Here is an 18,128-nt window from a genome sequence, read left to right on the forward strand (position 1 = left end):
CACCCAGATCTGTTTCATGAAATAGTCAAGATATTTTGATCTCTCAGCACAAAAGTTCCGTAGATTAAAAATAAGATCCTCTTTATTAAGCTACTATTGTACATCAGTAGCGTGTGGTTCAGAGAAGGTATTCAACATACTAATGTAAAATGAAATCTAATTCAGTTTTTTGAAAATGAAAAAATTAAATGGTCAGTTTAGTTGACAGTAATCAAGGACGGAAAAAGCCAGTTAAACTGATTTCACCAGTTGCTTGGTGTCACACAGACAAGACAGATGGGCATCTTTTTAATTTCTTAGTGTTCTCCCATGTTCAGAGTTTACATTCCTTGATGAGACAATTCAATATTTAATGACTGCTTTTCAAAAGACTAAACTTTTTACTTACCTGGATCTTCCTCAAGTACACATGTATACTTTTCCAACATGAAGGAAAAGAAGTTGGATAGCTGGACAAAATAAAAATACATTGATCAATTAATGAATCCCAAACAGGTACTGTTGATGTTCCATGCAAGTCCCCTTTAGTCCTCTGAAGTTCTCATCTCCCAGCTGCCACAGATGCTAATGGGTATCGCTTCTACCTGCCCTCCTCCTCCCCAGGATTGCCCTTGGCAGATGGGCAGCACCTCCCCCAGAGTTGCTTAGGATATCAGATATCCCTCCATTCTGGGGGGATGCCCATAGAAAATTACTAACTGAAGCAAGAGTATCACAGCCCAGACCCCCACCTCCCTTGCCACCGGGTGGGACAAACTGATGCATTTCACGCTTCAGAGCTCCCAATGGGATCAGGCTGAGTCAGACTTCTCCAAAAACCATATTTTTGCCTAGCTTCTTCCCTGTCCTATCTTGCTTTCCTCACTCCCTTATAGGTTTTTCCTGAGAATTATCTCTCAGGAAGTCACTTGTACCAGAAGCCCCTATCTCAGACTCTGCTTCTAGGAAACCCACTTAAGACAGCTGCTAGATTTTCTTCATTATGATCTCTTCTATTCCTTTCGGTGGTGAGAATAAGGGATATTCTTAAATGCGAAATATATTTGGTAAATGAAGGAAGGAAGGGAGGGAGGAAGTGAAAGATGGAAATCTGCCAGCATTCCAACCATCACCTAGATACTGCCTCTATGCCCACCAGTTATCTGCAAAGACCTGCATGTATACAGCACAAATAACTTCCAAGCCCTGTCTCCCATGAAGAGTGAACACTAAGGAACCTTATCAATCTGGGAATAGATCTGGCTGTTGAGGGAAGGAAGACCTTCCATACAAATATCAAAATGTATGATTTTAACGCTGTTGATGGATTTGTCAATTAACAGTCAACAGAAATCACAATGAGATACCACTTCACACACACTAGGATGACTATCAACAAAAAAGACAAATAATAACAAATGTTGGCAAAGATGTGGCAAAATTAAAGCCCTCATACACTGCTGGTGGGAATGCAAACTGGTACAGCTACTTTGGAAAACAGTTTAGCAATTACTCAAAAAGTTAAACACAGACTTACTCGATGACCCAGCAATTCCACTCCCAGGTATATACCCAAGAGAACTGAACAAATATGTTCACAGAAAAACTTGCACACAAATATTCATAGTAGCATTATTTATAACAGCCAAAAAAGTGGAAGCAAACCAAATGACTTATCCACTAAGGAAAGGATAAACAAAATGTGCTATATCTATACAACGGAATAATATTCAGCAATAAAGAGGAATGAAGTATTGACACATGCTACAACATGGATGAACCTTGAAGACATTATGCTAAGTGAAAGAAGCCAGTCACAAAGGATTGCATATTGTGTGATTCCATTTATTTGAAATGGACAGAAAAGTCAAATCCATAAATACAAAGCAGATTAGTAGTTGCCAGGGGCTGGGCAGAGGGCAGGAATGGGGAGTGATGAAAATGCTCTCAAATATATTGTGGTGATGATTGCACAACTTTGTGAATAAACTAAAGGCCATTGAATTTTCTACATTATTTTTTTTGGAATTTTTGTATTTTATTTTAATTTTTATACAGCAGGTTCTTATTAGTCATCAATTTTATACACATCAGTGTATACATGTCAATCCCAATCGCCCAATTCATCACACCACCACCACTGCCACCACCCCGCAGCCTTCCCCCCTTGGTGTCAATACATTTGTTCTCTACATCTGAGTCACAATTTCTGCCCTGCAAAATGGTTCATCTGTACCATTTTTCTAGGTTCCACATATATGTGTTAATATACGATATTTGTTTTTCTCTTTCTGACTTACTTCACTCAGTATGACAGTCTCTAGATCCATCCACGTCTCAACAAATGACCCAATTTCGTTCCTTTTTATGGCTGAGTAATATTCCATTGCGTATATGTACCACATCTTCTTTATCCATTCATCTGTCGATGGGCATTTAGGTTGCTCCCATGACCTGGTCATTGTAAATAGTGCTGCAATGAACATTGGGGTGCATGTGTCTTTTTGAATTGTGGTTTCCTCTGGGTACATGCCCAGTAGTTGGATTTCTGGGTCCTATGGTAATTCTATTTTTACTTTTTTAAGGAACCTCCATACTGTTCTCCATAGTGCCTATATAGGTTTACAATGCCACCAACAGCGCAAGAGGGTTCCCTTTTCTCCACACCCTCTACAGCATTTGTTGTTTGTAGATTTTCTGATGATGCCCATTCTAACTGATGTGAGGTGATACCTCATTGTAGTTTTGGTTTGCATTTCTCTAATAATTAGTGATGTTGAGTAGCTTTTCATGTGCTTCTTGGCCATCTGTATGTCTTCTTTGGAGAAATGTCTATTTAGGTCTTCTGCCCAATTTTGGATTGGGTTGTTTGTTTCTTTAATTTTGAGCTGCATGAGCTGTTTATATGTTTTGGACATTAACCCTTTGTTCGTTGATTCATTTACAAATATTATCTCCCATTCTGAGGGGTGCCTTTTCGTCTTGCTTATGGTTTCCTTTGCTGTGCAAAAGCTTTTAAGTTTCATTAGGTCCCATTTGTTTATTTTTATTTTTATTTCCATTACTCTAGGAGGTGGATCAAAAAAGATCTTGCTGTGATTTATGTCAAAGAGTGTTCTTCCTATGTTTTCCTCTAAGAGTTTTATAGTGTCTGGTCCTACATTTAGGTCTTGAATCCATTTTGAGTTGATTTTTGTGTATGGTGTTAGGGAGTGTTCTAATTTCATTCTTTTACATGTAGCTGTCCAGTGTTCGCAGCACCACTTATTGAAGAGACTGTCTTTTCTCCATTGTATATCCTTGCCTCCTTTGTCATAGATTAGTTGACCATAGGTGTGTGGGTTTACCTCTGGGCTTTCTATCTTGTTCCATCGATCTATGTTTCTGTTTTTGTGCCATATTGTCTTCATTACTGTAGCTTTGTAGTATAGTCTGAAGTCAGGGAGTCTGATTCCTCCAGCACCGTTTTGCTCCCTCAAGACTGCTTTGGCTATTCGGGGTCTTTTGTGTCTCCATACAAATTTTAAGATTTTTTTGTTCTAGTTCTGTAAAAAATGCCATTGGTAATTTGATAGGAATTGCATTGAATCTGTAGGTTGCTTTGGGTAGTATAGTCATTTTCACAATATTGATTCTTCCAATCCAAGAACATGGTATATCTCTCCATCTGTTAGTAGCATTTTTTATTTCTTTCATCAGTGTCTTACAGTTTTCTGCATACAGGTCTTTTGTCTCCCTAGGAAGGTTTATTCCTAGGTATTTTATTCTTTTTGTTGTTGGTAAATGAGAGTGTTTCCCGAATTTCCCTTTCAGATTTTTCATCATCAGTGTATAGGAATGCAAGAGATTTCTGTGCATTCATTTTGTGTCCTGCAACTTTACCAAATTCATTGATTAGCTCTAGTAGTTTTCTGGTGGCATCTTTAGGATTCTCTATGTATAGTATCATGTCATCTGCAGTGACAGTTTTACTTCTTCTTTTCCAATTTGTATTCCTTTTATTTCTTTTTCTTCTCTGACTGCCGTGGCTAGGACTTCCAAACCTATGTTGATGAATAGTGGCAAGAGTGGACATCCTTGTCTTTTTCCTGATCTTAGAGGAAATGCTTTCAGTTTTTCACCATTGAGAATGATGTTTGCTGTGGGTTTGTCATATATGGCCTTAATTATGTTGAGGTAGGTTCCCTCTATGCCCACTTCCTGGAGAGTTTTTATCATAAATGGGTGTTGAATTTTTGGCAAAACTTTTTCTGCATCTGTTGAGATGATCATATGGTTTTTCTCTTTCAATTTGTTAATATGGTGTATCACGTTGATTGATTTGCATATATTGAAGAATCCTTGCACCCCTGGGATAAATCCCACTTGATCATGGTGTATGATCCTTTTAATGTGTTGTTGGATTCTGTTTGCTAGTATTTTGCTGAGGATTTTTGCATCTATATTCATCAGTGATATTGGTCAGTAATTTTCTTTTCTTGTAGTATCTTTGTCTGGTTTTGGTATCAGGGTGATGTTGGCCTCTTAGAATGAGTTTGGGAGTGTTCCTTCATCCGCAATTTTTTGGAAGAGTTTGAGAAGGATGGGTGTTAGCTCTTCTCTACATGTCTGATAGAACTCACCTATGAATCCATCTGGTCCTGGACTTTTGTTTGTTGGAAGATTTTAAATTATAGTTTCAATTTCATTACTTGTGATTGGTCTGTTCATATTTTCTATTTCTTCCTGGTTTAGTCTTGGAAGGTTATACTCTCCCAAGAATTTGTCCATTTCTTCCAGGTTGTCCACTTTATTGGCATAGAGTTGCTGGTAGTAGTCTCTTAAGATGCTTTGTATTTCTGCGGTGTCTTTTGTAACTTCTCCTTTTTCATTTCTAATTTTATTGATTTGAGCCCTCTCCCTCTTTTTCTTGATGAGTCTGGCTAATGGTTTATCAATTTTGTTTATCTTCTCAGAAAACCAGCTTTTAGTTTTATTGATATTTGTTACTATTTTCTTTGTTTCTGTTTCATTTATTTCTCGTCTGATCTTTATGATTTCTTTCCATCTGCTAACTTTGAGTTTTGTTTGTTCTTTCTCTAGTTCCTTTGGGTGTAAGGTTAGATTGTTTATTGGAGATTTTTCTTGTTTCTTGAGGTAGGCTTGTATAGCTATAAACTTTCCTCTTAGAACTGCTTTTGCGGCATCCCATAGGTTTTGGATTGTCGTGTTTTCATTGTCATTTGTCTCTACGTATGTTTTGATTTCCTCTTTGATTTCTTCAGTGATCTCTTGGTTATTTAGTAATGTAGTGTTTAGTCTCCATGTGTTTGTGTTTTTTACATTATCCCCCTGTAATTCCTTTCTAATCTCATAGTGTTGTGGTCAGAAAAGATGCTTGATATGATTTCAATTTTCTTAAATTTACTGAGGCTTGATTTGTGACCCAAGATATGATCTATCCTGAAGAATGTTCTGTGTGCACTTGAGAAGAAAGTGTGATCTGCTGTTTTTGGATGGAATGTCCAATAAATATTAATTAAATCTATCAGGTCTATTGTGTCATTTAAATCATCTGTTTTCTTATTTATTTCCATTTTGGATGATCTGTCCATTGGTGTAAGTGAGGTGTTAAAGTCCCCCACTATTATTGTGTTACTGTCGATTTCCTCTTTTACAGCTGTTAGCAGTAGCCTTATGTATTGAGGTGCTCCTATGTTGGGTGCATATATATTTATAATTGTGATATCTTCTTCTTGGATTGATCCCATTGATCATTACGTAGTGTCCTTCCTTGTCTCTTGCAACATTCTTTATTTTAAAGTCTATTTTATCTGATATAAGTATTGCTACTCCAACTTTCTTTTGATTTCCATTTGCATGGAATATCTTTTTCCATCCCCTCACTTTCAGTCTGTATGTGTCCCTAGGTCTGAAGTGGGTCTCTTGTTTACTACATATATACGGGTCTGTTTCTGTATCCATTCAGCCAGTCTATGTCTTTTGGTTGGAGCATTTAATCCACTCACGTTTAAGGTAATTACGGATATGTATGTTCCTATAACCATTTTCTTAATTGTTTTGGGTTTGTTTTTTTAGGTCCTTTTCTTCTCTTGTGTTTCCCACTTAGAGAAGTTCCTTTAGCATTTGCTGTAGAGCTGGTTTAGTGGTGCTGAATTCTTTTCACTTTTGCTTGTCTGTAAAGCTTTTGATTTCTCCATCGAATCTGAATGAGATCCTTGCTGGGTAGAGTAATCTTGGTTGTAGGTTCTTCCCTTTTATCACTTTCAATATATCATGCCACTCCCTTCTGGCTTGTAGAGTTTCTGCTGAGAGATCAGCTGTTAACCTTATGGGAGTTCCCTTGTATGTTATTTGTCGTTTTTCCCTCACTGCTTTCAATCATTTTTCTTTGTCTTTAATTTTTGCCTATTTGATTACTATGTGTATCGTCATGTTTCTCCTTGGGTTTATCCTGTATGGGACCCTCAGCACTTCCTAGACTTGGGTGGCTATTTCCTTTCCCATGTTAGGGAAGTTTTCGACTATAATCTCTTCAAATATTTTCTCTGGTCCTTTCTCTCTCTCTTTTCTCCTTCTGGGACCCCTATAATGCGAATGTTGTTGCCTTTAATGTTGTCCCAGAGTTCTCTTAGGCTGTCTTCATTTCTTTTCATTCTTTTTTCTTTGTTCTGTTCCGCAGCAGTGAATTCCACCATTCTGTCTTCCAGGTCACTTATCCATTCTTGTGCCTCAGTTATTCTGATATTGATTCCTTCTAGTGTAGTTTTCATTTCAGTTATTGTACTGTTCATTTCTGTTTGTTTGTTCTGTAATTCTTCTAGGTCTTTGTTAAACATTTCTTGCATCTTCTCAATCTTTGCCTCCATTCTTTTTCCAAGGTCCTGGATCGTCTTCACTATCATTATTCTGAATTCTTTTTCTGGAAGGTTGCCTATCTCCACTTCATTTAGTTGTCTTTCTGGGGTTTTAACTGGTTCCTTCATCTGGTACATAGCCCTCTGCCTTTTCATCTTGTCTTTCTGTGAATGCGGTTTTTGATTCACAGGCTGCAGGACTGTGGTTCTTCCTGCTTCTGCTGTCTGCCCTCTGGTGGATGAGGCTATCTAAGAGGCTTGTGCAGGTTTCCTGATGGGAGGGACTTGTGGTGGGTAGAGGTGACTGTTGCTCTGGTGGGCAGACCTCAGTAAAACTTTAATCCGCTTGACTGCTGATGGGTGGGGCTCGGTTCCCTCCCTGTTGGTTGTGTGGCCTGAGGCAACCCAACACTGGAGCCTAACTGGGCTCTTTGGTGGAGATAATGGCAGACTCTGGGAGGGCTCATGTCAAGGAGCACTTCCCAGAACTTCTGCTGCCAGTGTCCTTGTCCCCATGATGAGCCACAGCCAGCCCCCGCCTCTGCAGGAGACCCTCCAACACTAGCAGGTAGGTCTGGTTCAGTCTCCTATGGGGTCACTGCTCCTTCCTCTGGGTCCCACTGCACACACGATTTTGTGTGTGTCCTCCAAGAGTGGCATCTCTGTTTCCCCCAGTCCTGTTGAAGTCCTGCAATCAAATCCCATTAGCTGTCAAAGTCTGATTCTCTAGGAATTCCTCCTCCCGTTGCTGGACCCCCAGGTTGGGAAGCTTGATGTGGGGCTCAGAACCTTCACTCCAGTGGGTGGACTTTTGTGGTATAAATGTTCTCCAGTCTGTGAGTCACCCACCGACCAGTTATGGGATTAGATTTTGCTGTGATTGCACCTCTCCTACCATCTCATTGTGGCTTCTCCTTTGTCTTTGGATGTGGGGTATCTTTTTTGGTGAGTTCCAGTGTCTTCCTGTCAATGATTGTCCAGCAGCTACTTGTGATTCTGGTGTTTTCACAAGAGGGAGTGAGAACATGTCCTTCTACTCCACCGTCTTGGTTCAGGCTCGAATTTTCTACTTTAAATGGGTGAACTGTATCCCAATAAATTTGTTATTAAAGAAGACTCAATATTTAAAGAATGTACTAATACTGGAATGTTTGTGTACAAAGCATATCATTTTGAGAGCTCACCCTCCCTTTATCTCATCACTATATTCTACAGTACTTAAAAGGACAGTCAATGGTGATCTTTTTATTGTTAAAAGTACTTTTTTCTATTAATAGGCATAAAGCTGGATTTACAAACCGCTTTTGCAAGCTTGACAAAGTCCTTCCTCATCCATCTATATTTTCTTCTAGACTTTTCATATGTTTTCTCCCTGCTCCCAGGAAATTCTTCCATTTATTTAACTCCTTAAAGTAATTTTTTTACTTCATAAAGTAACAACTTTACTATTAGGGCACATACCAAAAAAACAGAATGAGACCATTTTTTACTAGTGAACGAGACATCTGGCAGCACTCTTAAAAATATGAACTTCAGAACTGAAAAATAACATCCTCTTCCCAAATCATACTCTCTCAGTAGCTAGTTCCAAAACAATGTCACTATATCTTCTATAAAAGTCTTTCACCAAGGTTCCTCAGCTTAAAATGCACTCAAACTTTCATTCTTTCAATAAAAGGGTAAAGGAAAGCATTTTACCAAAATAAGAGACAAGCTTGCAAAACAGACCTGCAATTGGCCTTGTTCATCAGCGTATTCGATGGACTGGAAGACGGAGAGGGCATAGCGTTGTCTGGTCTTCAACCGAACTCTATGACATCGGTACCAGTTCTGGATGACTAATGAGGCTTTTAGTGCTGCAGACCCACAGGATATGAAAGGGAAAGAAAAACAGTTACTATGGAGCTATGGGGGGAAGGTAAGTGCTTCAGAAAAAATCAGTCCACCTTGATTCCTAGGTTCTAAGAACATAAAAACTACAGACAACGAGATGTTCCTTTATGGTTTTGTACAATGTCCTCAAGTCTCAAATACTCAGGAATAATGATGACCCAGCCATCAAGAGTAACATTTTTGGAGCCTGAATTTGAATCTCAACTCTGCTGATTATGGTCTATGTGATTTTGGGAAAGTTATTAGAACTCTCAAAGCTTCAGTTTCCTCGTCTGGCACTATTTGAAGTCTATGTACACCCTATGAAGTAGCAATTCCATTCTTCATTAAATACCCCGAAGCAATTCTCACACAGTCCATAAAGGAGACATACGGGTATACAATGCTTCTTTGTTGGCAGCCGTAGGGAGTTTGACACCAACGCAACCTGGCTGTCCACTGCTAGGAAGGAGAAGATGTGACTGTGGTGGGTATACACCATGGAGTATTATGCCACAACTGGAAGCAATATATAGCAACGTGGATGGGTCTTCAAAATATAGTGCTTCACAACCTAAATGTCCATCAACAGATGAATGGATAAAGAAGATGTGGCACATATATACAATGGAATATTACTCAGCCATAAAAAGAAATGAAACTTGAGTTATTTGTAGTGAGGTGGATGGACCTGGAGTCTGTCATATAGAGTGAAGTAAGTCAGAAGGAGAAAAACAAATACCATATGCTAACACGTATATATGGAATGTAAGAAAAAAAATGTCATGAAGAGATTAGTGGTAGGACGAGAATAAAGACACAGACCTACTAGAGCATGGACCTGAGGACATGGGGAGGGGGAAGGGTAAGCTGTGACGAAGTGAGAGAGTGGCACGGACATATATACACTACCAAACGTAGGGTGGATAGCTAGTGGGAAGCAGCCGCATGGCACAGGGAGATCAGCTAGGTGCTTTGTGACCACCTAGAGGGGTGGGATAGGGAGGGTGGGATAGGGAGGGTGGGAGGGAGGGAGACGCAAGAGGGAAGAGATATGGGAACATATGTATATGTATAACTGATTCACTTTGTTGTAAAGCAGAAACTAACACACCATTGTAAAGCAATTATACTCCAATAAAGATGTTAAAAAAAAAAAAATATATATATATATATATATATGTAGTGCTTCAGTTAGAACAGTTATCAAAAATTTAGAGACAGAATGGAATATAACATGATACCATTTTATATAAATTTTAAATACACCCACACGAAACCACAATATACATTTCGTAAGAATATACAGAAAGGAAAAGATACTAAAAATAAGAGATTGGTTATTTGTGGGGGGTGGGTGAAAGAATGAGCATAGAGGATATGGTTAAAAGGGAATAAACTAATGAACTAACTACCATAAGAAAGGGCCTTAAAAAAAAAAAATTTAAGGGCTTCCCTGGTGGCTCAGTGGTTGCGAGTCCGCCTGCTGATGCAGGGGACACGGGTTCGTGCCCCGGTCCGGGAGGATCCCACATGCCGCAGAGCGGCTGGGCCCATGAGCCATGGCCACTGAGCCTGCGCGTCTGGAGCCTGTGCTCCACAATGGGAGAGGCCACAACAGTGAGAGGCCCGTGTACCGAAAAAAAAAAAAAAAAGAAAAAAGAAAGGGCCTTGCACAGACCAATGATGACAGTGTACAACATACTGAGAAGTATGATTCACTCCACCTTCTCCACCTGCAATTCAACTGATAAAAGACAGATGGATAAATGAACACACCTCCCTCCTTCACAGAGTTACTATGAGGATGAAATGAGATACTACAGGTGAAGAGTTTAGTCCAGTGCCCAGTGTAAAGCATTTACTAAATAAATGGCAACTATAGTGACAAGTACTGTGTTGTTTGTGGATTACTCAGGCACACTGACTCTCTTCTGGGGCTGGGAGCCTTTGAACCATCCTGTAGCTTCATAGTTTTGAAGAAAGAAATCAGGTGAGAGAGAATGAGATTTAAAATATAGTCTCTTATGCCTTTCTCAACTTTTAGAGTGATGAGTAATCAACACCAGCTGGCTCCTTTTATTCATGCTGTAATTTTTCCCAGTTAGCACATAAAAATTAAGAGTTAACTCTAACAAGAACAATTTGAGTTCTGAAGCAGCAATCCAGCCTCTTGGCTTAGTACTGCTGTGGTATAACGAGCGTACACTATTAATCTGAGGGTGTGTGTTTAAGAGCTTCTCCAAGGCTTTTGGGTTCCAGAGACTCTTGTTTCATTATTCAGCTCTCGGAAAACCCCAGGAAATAGGCGTAAGGTCAAGTACCATTATCTTTATAGGGAAAAACCACAGGGAGGAGAAATCAAGTGACGTTCAGTATCACAAAGCGAATAATTGGTGGTACCATGTCTGAAATCTCAACTGTTCTCACCGTATCATCATGCAGAGCCCAGGTTCACCTGAAAGGTCTGTTCTGTGGGACAGTCACTGTCATGACCAACCAAGCCTCAGCTCAGGGGCTCTGTTCACCAAACACCACGCAACTGTTCCAGGTCTATTTACTGAGGGCCAGGCAATGGACTCATCTCTGCAGTCAGTCCTCGCCATACTGTGAAGCTGGGAGAGACTAACTTACTTAAGGGCACTTAGCCAGTAAGTTGAAATGGACAGCAAGGAATTGCACCCACCTCTCAACCTCTTAACCTCCATAGAGCTATTGATCTTTTTCTGTGCCTCACTTTCTTCATCCACACAATGACGTAGTGGAATAAATGATCACTAAAGTCTCTTCTATTTAGTATTAGCAACACCAAACAAAAAAAAAAATCAAGCTTAGTGTTATTTCTATAATTAACAGTAGAACAAAGTAGCTACCATACGTTAATGGTCTACTACAAGACATTTAGTCCTCACAAGTATTATCATCTCCATGTTACACATAAGGAAACTTCAGGTTCAGCGACGCTAGCAACTTCTAGTACCCTCACAGACTTCCTAATTATATATGATATTTCATTTAAAAATTCACAAACGAGTGTGAACAAACAGGTTACCACCTCAGAACCCAAGAGCCAGGAGCAGAAGAGCCATGCCAACCAGGACGCACAGGGCTCACGTCCTCAGAGTCCAGTCTTGGCTCAAACGTTGCCTTCTCCGTGAGGCCTTTCCTGAATACCCCTTGTAAAATGGCACCCATCCCCCATTGCCGATCTCCTTCTCTCCCTCCACAGCACTTATCACCATCTGATATAGCATATATTTTACTCATTTGTTACTGTCTGTCTCCTTTCACTAGAATGTAATCTCCATAGAGGCTGGGATTTTGGTCCATTGGGTTAGCTGCTGTGTACCCTGAGTCTGGAACAGTCCCTGGAACATAGTAGATGCTTGATAAACATTTGTTGAATGAATGAATGAGTGAAATTACTATTTAGTTAAAAGTTCCTGTCTTGCGTTTCTCTTCATGCTAATTGGTGAATCTTATGTTTTGTTTTGTTTTGTTTTTTAAATAGGAGTTTATTTGACAGTCCTTTAAATAAGAAGTTTTATATTCAGAAGGGTTAAGTCATGTAAAGACTCGGCTTTTGAAATTCTGCTATCAGAGGCCTCCTGAGGAGGCAACAGGATGAGTGAATATTTAATGTAACTTTAAGGGGCCTGATATCCAAGCAGGAAGAGAGACACAAGTGTGATAGAACTGATTAAAATGAATTCAAATGAACTGGAAAGAGAATGAACCATCTATTGGCAAAACGCTTTAAACAAGGAGGAAAGGCATCTATTACCTCAGCTGTTCAAAGCACGATGAGAATAGGGTATGCCTCAACCCTGGGACCACAGTTTTCACTGTTACTTTTGTTTACAGATATCTGCCATCAGCTAGAGTATGTGTCTGTCCCAGCGAGACTTTCAACTTCACTGGAAAAACAGCTCAAAGCACATGCCCAGCAGACATGAGATGGTCACAAAGCCTGCTTCTTGAGCAGCAAGGCAGGGACCCTATAAGGCTCGCTCCTCCAGAAACTCTGACATCCGTGCAGAGCAAGGGCACAACATAGGATCCTTGTCCCTGGAAAGTATTTTTCTTAAACAAGAGGGAAACGAGAGGAAAGCATGAGATCCAGCCTCCAAAACAATGACAGATATTTTAAACAAAACTATCACTTTCTCAAATGACAAGAGATCATAGTTTTATCATTCTTGGAAACATATGGCCTTCCAGTCAGAGAAGGGCAAGAAATAGAGGTCAATACTTTGACTTTTTATTTACCCACATACTCGCCCACCCACCAACCCATCCACATGGGATAATAAAAATAAGTTCTGAATTTGTAATCTGGAGATTTCTGTTTTGGTCCTAACTCAACCAGGTGCCAATTGTGTAACCTCAGGCAAATCGCTTAACCTCTCTGGTCCTCAGTTTCCCATGTGAACAATGATAACTTGGGATTATGTGACCTATAAGATTCTTTCCAATTATAAAATACTCTAATTCGTCCCTCTATTTTTTTAATGCCCCAGCTGCAGCCTACCTGACCTATAGCAAAGCTGAAAATAACCATTAAAGGACAAAATAGGATGTGTAAATATGAACACTCAAATCAGAAGCTTCTGGATACAAAAGACAAATTCTAATGGCTACTCAAAAAAAAAAAAATCTGAATTATCCTTGTAGAAAAAATCCAAGTCAATTCACTAATATCCTTGGCTTTCCCATCAAGGAACCGTAGCCAAAGTTTGCTAGCAATTGGTCTAGGAATAAACATTTCACCTATTACTTCTCCTTTAAATGGCCTAAAACATGATTACTGTGTATATTCTGTTAACTGGTACAAGTGATAGCCAATAGAAGATGGGGAGAAACGGATGGGGAAGAAAGTGAAGACAAGAGGGGGTGGGGATACAGAGACACATGGGAAGGGTCTAAAGTCCAGAGGTTTCAATGAAATTTGAGAGATCAGAGAATGGGATAATGATCATAGAGATCGCATAGGTGGAGCTGACCCAGGTGGCCACAGGGGCCAGGAAATGGGAACGAGCAGCTGAAGTGGAGCAGGTGAATGATTGTTCTGAAACTATCATTATCGTGAAAATACAAAGTTTCAAAAATTATTATTGTATAAGAAATTTAGCTATGTAAAAGATTTACTATCATTTTAAATTATTAAAATATTTCCTTGTAGGAAGTATGTTCTATTCAACAATTCAATAATGACCTTTAATTCTCACTCAGAAAAAAAAATTAAATATCTTGACTACAATTCTGTTTTATGCCTCCTTTGTTATTAATTACTAATCTGAGTTATACTGCCACATTCATTCACCCAAGATCAAATATAATGAGCATTAAATTTTTGTCTTTTGCAGCTGCTAAAAAGATAATGCAGTATAAAGCCATAATCATATAGAAAAGTATTCTGATTACGGGAAATACAGGCATACCTTGGAGATATTTCAGGTTAGGTTTCAGACCACCACAACAAAATGAATAATGCAATAAAGAGTCACATGAATTTTTTTGTTTCCCAGTGCATATAAAAGCTATGTTTATACTATATTGTAGCCTACTAAGTGTGCAATAGCATTATGTCTAAAAAAATGTACATACCTTAATTTAAAAATATTTCACTGCTAAAAAAAATGTCAAAACAATTACAACAGTAACATCAAGGATTGCTGATCACAGATCATCATAACAAATATAATAAAGTGAAAAAGTTGAAAATACTGTGAGAATTACCAAAATGTGACACAGAGACACAAAGTGAGCAAATGCTGTTGGACAATGGAGCCAATAGACTTGCTCCATGCAGGGTTGCCACAAACCTTCCATTTGTAAAAAATACAATATCTGTGAAGCACAATAAAGCAAAGTGCAATAAAACAAGGCATACCTACAGCTGGCAATTGGGGCTGAGGTACTGCTCTTTCTTACACTGAATTGATATGTGTCTGTCTGTAACAGGATTTTCTAATAATTAAAAGGATCCAACTCTAAGGCTGGCTTCTTTGTGAATTATTTAGTCAAGGCTGGAATCTGGTAAAAAAATAAAGAGGTGGGACTTCATATCCTTTCAGCAGTACTTTCTACCTTCTAAAGGCTCATGATTCTAGAGTGGATATCTAAATAGTCCATGTCAGAGTCTCCTAATACTTGACATTTCTAAAGCAGAGGTGGATTAATCACAAAGCAAATAGAGAAAAAGATGAAGATGAATTTAATTGGTATAAAGAACAAAAAGGATGTTTGGCTTTCTGTTTCCCTGTTTCATGTAGGCAATAAATGTGCCTGTAGTATAATCCTATATAAACGTCAAGGCCAACACATTATCATAGTAAAAAGTAAGTAATTAACTAAAAATTGTTAATGAGAGGGATCATAATTTCAGATGAAGAAAGCAGTCTCCTTTTACAAAGAAAAGCACTGGTTTAAAATGATACCCAATTGATACCAACAAACTAGGGATTATAGTATATGATGTGGGCTGAAAATAAAGATATGGCAGTTTTGGCATACTGATGATAATTAAAGCCATGGGGGTAAAGGCACCCAAGGAGAGCATTAGAGTGACAAAATAAGAGGGCCAAGAGGAACCCAGAGGAATTCCAATATTTAAAAGTTGGGAGAAAATAGAGCCCTCATCAACAGTTAAAACAGAGACGTAAAAGGAAACCAGGAGAAGATGCTGTCCCTGAAGCTAAGGGCCATGAGTATTTTAAGACGGGAGTGTACAGGAGTGCCAGGTGCTGCCAGGAAGTCAAGCAAAGTAAGTACTGAAAATGCTCCATGGGATTTCAAGGTCATTCAAGAACTTGTCTAAATCATATTCCACAGGATGGGATAAATGAGAAGGTAGGAGACAGCAGTGTGAACACATCCTTCAGGAGCAAGCTCTCTGAAAGGGAGAGGAAAGAGCAGTGACTGGAGGGGACAAGAGGGCTAGGGAAAGCTCTTCTTCCAAAGGGAAGGAAAACACAGTTACAAAGGGTGATTCTGCACAACTGCGAAATTCTGAATATGAACTATATGTTAGAGAATATTACTCTATTAATTTTAATTTTTCCAGTGTAATATAGTATTGCAGTTATGGAAGAGAATATCCCTCGTTTTAGGACATTAATGCTAAAGTATATAGAGGTTAATAACTAATGTATGCAACTTACCAATACTTTCAAATAGAGAGGGAAATGGAGCTGGAGAGAAAGAAGGAAGACAGCGAGAGAGAGGGAGAGAGAAAATAGTAAAGTTAACAACGTGAATCTAGGTAAAGTGCATGGGGTATTCATTGTATTATTCTTCCATCTTCTCTGAAGGTTTCCAGTTTTAAAAAATAAGATGTTGGGGGAAAAACAAAGCAGAATGGTCAAACCCCCTACTCAAAAAAAAAAAAAAGGAAAAAAGAGGAAAGGCACTAGAACCTGTTAAAATGTTAATGAAGTATCAGCTAAGGGAGTGAGGTGGGGAGGCAGAAGGGGAAGAGCAATGCCCCTCACTCCTACACATGCACCTGTAGCTACACAGTACAGTCATAATCCTTTGAGTGACAAGAACTTTAAAGAACATCTTATCTGATGTCCCATTTCACTGAAGAGGAAAATGAAGGAGGTCCCAGCTCATAGGGATTTCTGCTAGACTACGCAGTGCCAGTAAAGACTGTTTGATGGCAATTATAACCAAGAATCCTCCAACACAATAACAAGAAGGATGGCAAGGGCTCCTCTAAATTTTCTTTCAGAAAATTCTTTAGAGAACAACAAAGATAAAGGAAACGGTGGTGTTCATAGTTTTTCCATGAAAGTCCCAAATTTAAATATGCAGCATTGTAAAGGAGTTAACACCAGGAAAGAGGAGGCTGGGGGCATACAGGGCTGGGGGTGAAGGGAGGGGATCCCTTGGGCACTTATGAATGGTTTGATTATTAGATTTTTTAAACAGCTAGGTTAACTACATGTTATTCCAAGAATTAAGGAAATATTTTGTTTTGTTAAAAAAGAGACAACAGGACCAAAATGGAGTCACTTGTGCTAAGCTCCATGTCAGTAAACCGAGACTTAATACATAACCTAATTGTATTTTCCAGCCTCTCCTAGGAATCTTAACCAGTCTAGAATTTCCTGGCCAGCACTAGTGAGGTAATCAACCTGACAGACCCTTGTCTTCCCGCAAAGGAAGGTGACGTTGCCTGAAATATTCCTTTCTTTCTATTTATGGCTTCCCTATCTTACCCCTTTCTGCCTTTTAAAACCTCTCCTTTTCTGCAGCTTTTTGAAGCTCCTTTCTGTTTTCTGGATGGGATGCTGCCCCATTCATGAATCACTGAATAAAGCCAATTAGATCTTCAAATTTACTCCGCTGAATTTTGTTTTTTTAACAGATTTGGTGGCGGCACCGGCAGGACTGAAGGAGACTTCTGATGTCTCCAGCTACAATGAGAAACAAAGGTGTGGTACATGTGCACACTTCTGATTTCTCTTTCTCACCATTTCTGAGGGCCGTGGGTAATTTCCTCTCAATTCTGAGTCCTGCTCTCTTTGCAGGAAGCTCCTGATGTAACTGGCTTTCCAGTACATACTATCCCTCTTTGGAAACCCAGTGTAGTCCACAGTCTTCATTTGGGGGTCTGCTGGTTCACTCCTTGCTCCAGTTCCAATTTGGGAATTGCTGGTGGTGAACACAATGCCTTCTCCTGGCCAGTCCACAGTAACATCTCTTGGTTACTGCTAGTGTGTTGAAGTACATGTTTGTCTCGTTTTGTGTAGATAAAGGCTACTGTTAATGGGAATCTTAGAAGCCAAAAACGAGCTGCAAAAATTGATGGATACGAGTCTAGCACTTTGAAAGCTGTTAGAGTGCTTGCCACCTAACTCTAAAAGACTCCTATATTAGGATAAGGTGGCCACTGAATGGGTCAGATTGACACTAGGTTGCCCACCAACCTCAAGAAAATTTCTGTGCAACGAGGTACACTATAAAACACCACACAATCTACAATCCAGCAGCATATCCGTCTTAGCTATTAGTTTGGCTCTGAGAGACCCAAAGTTTTAGCTAAAAATAAATTAATAATAATAATAATAACTGGGATCCTTAAGTTCTAAGGAGTTAAGGGTGCCATATTCTGACACCTATGCTTACTTTATGTCTAAAAACTGTGATCCAGGGCTTCCCTGGTGGCGCAGTGGTTAAGAATCCGCCTGCCAATGCAGGGGACATGGGTTCGAGCCCTGGTCCAGGAAGATCCCACATGCCGCGGAGCAACTAAGCCCATGTGCCACAGCTACGGAGCCTGCGCTCTAGAGTCCGTGAGCCACAACTACTGAGCCCACGTACCACAACTGCTGAAGCCCACACACCTAAAGCCCGTGCTCCGCAACAAGGGAAGCCACTGCAATGCGAAGCTCGCGCACTGCAACAAAGAAT

At 39.5% G+C, this 18,128-nt stretch overlaps 1 protein-coding gene across 9 annotated transcripts in view; it reads right to left on the minus strand.

The window, feature by feature from the left end:
- PPEF1 (protein phosphatase with EF-hand domain 1) overlaps positions 1-18,128 on the minus strand; it is a 157,318-nt gene that overhangs the window by 85,741 nt on the left and 53,449 nt on the right. For all 9 annotated transcript variants that reach the window (XM_067024057.1, XM_067024062.1, XM_067024055.1 and 6 more), the window contains 2 exons: positions 8,565-8,692; positions 389-449 (listed from right to left, as the gene is read on the minus strand). In XM_067024057.1, coding sequence (XP_066880158.1) covers positions 389-449; positions 8,565-8,692 — 189 coding nt within the window. The remainder of the gene's footprint in view (positions 1-388; positions 450-8,564; positions 8,693-18,128) is intronic.

This window comes from Kogia breviceps, chromosome X (assembly GCF_026419965.1).
Source record: "Kogia breviceps isolate mKogBre1 chromosome X, mKogBre1 haplotype 1, whole genome shotgun sequence".
NCBI lineage: Eukaryota > Metazoa > Chordata > Mammalia > Artiodactyla > Physeteridae > Kogia > Kogia breviceps.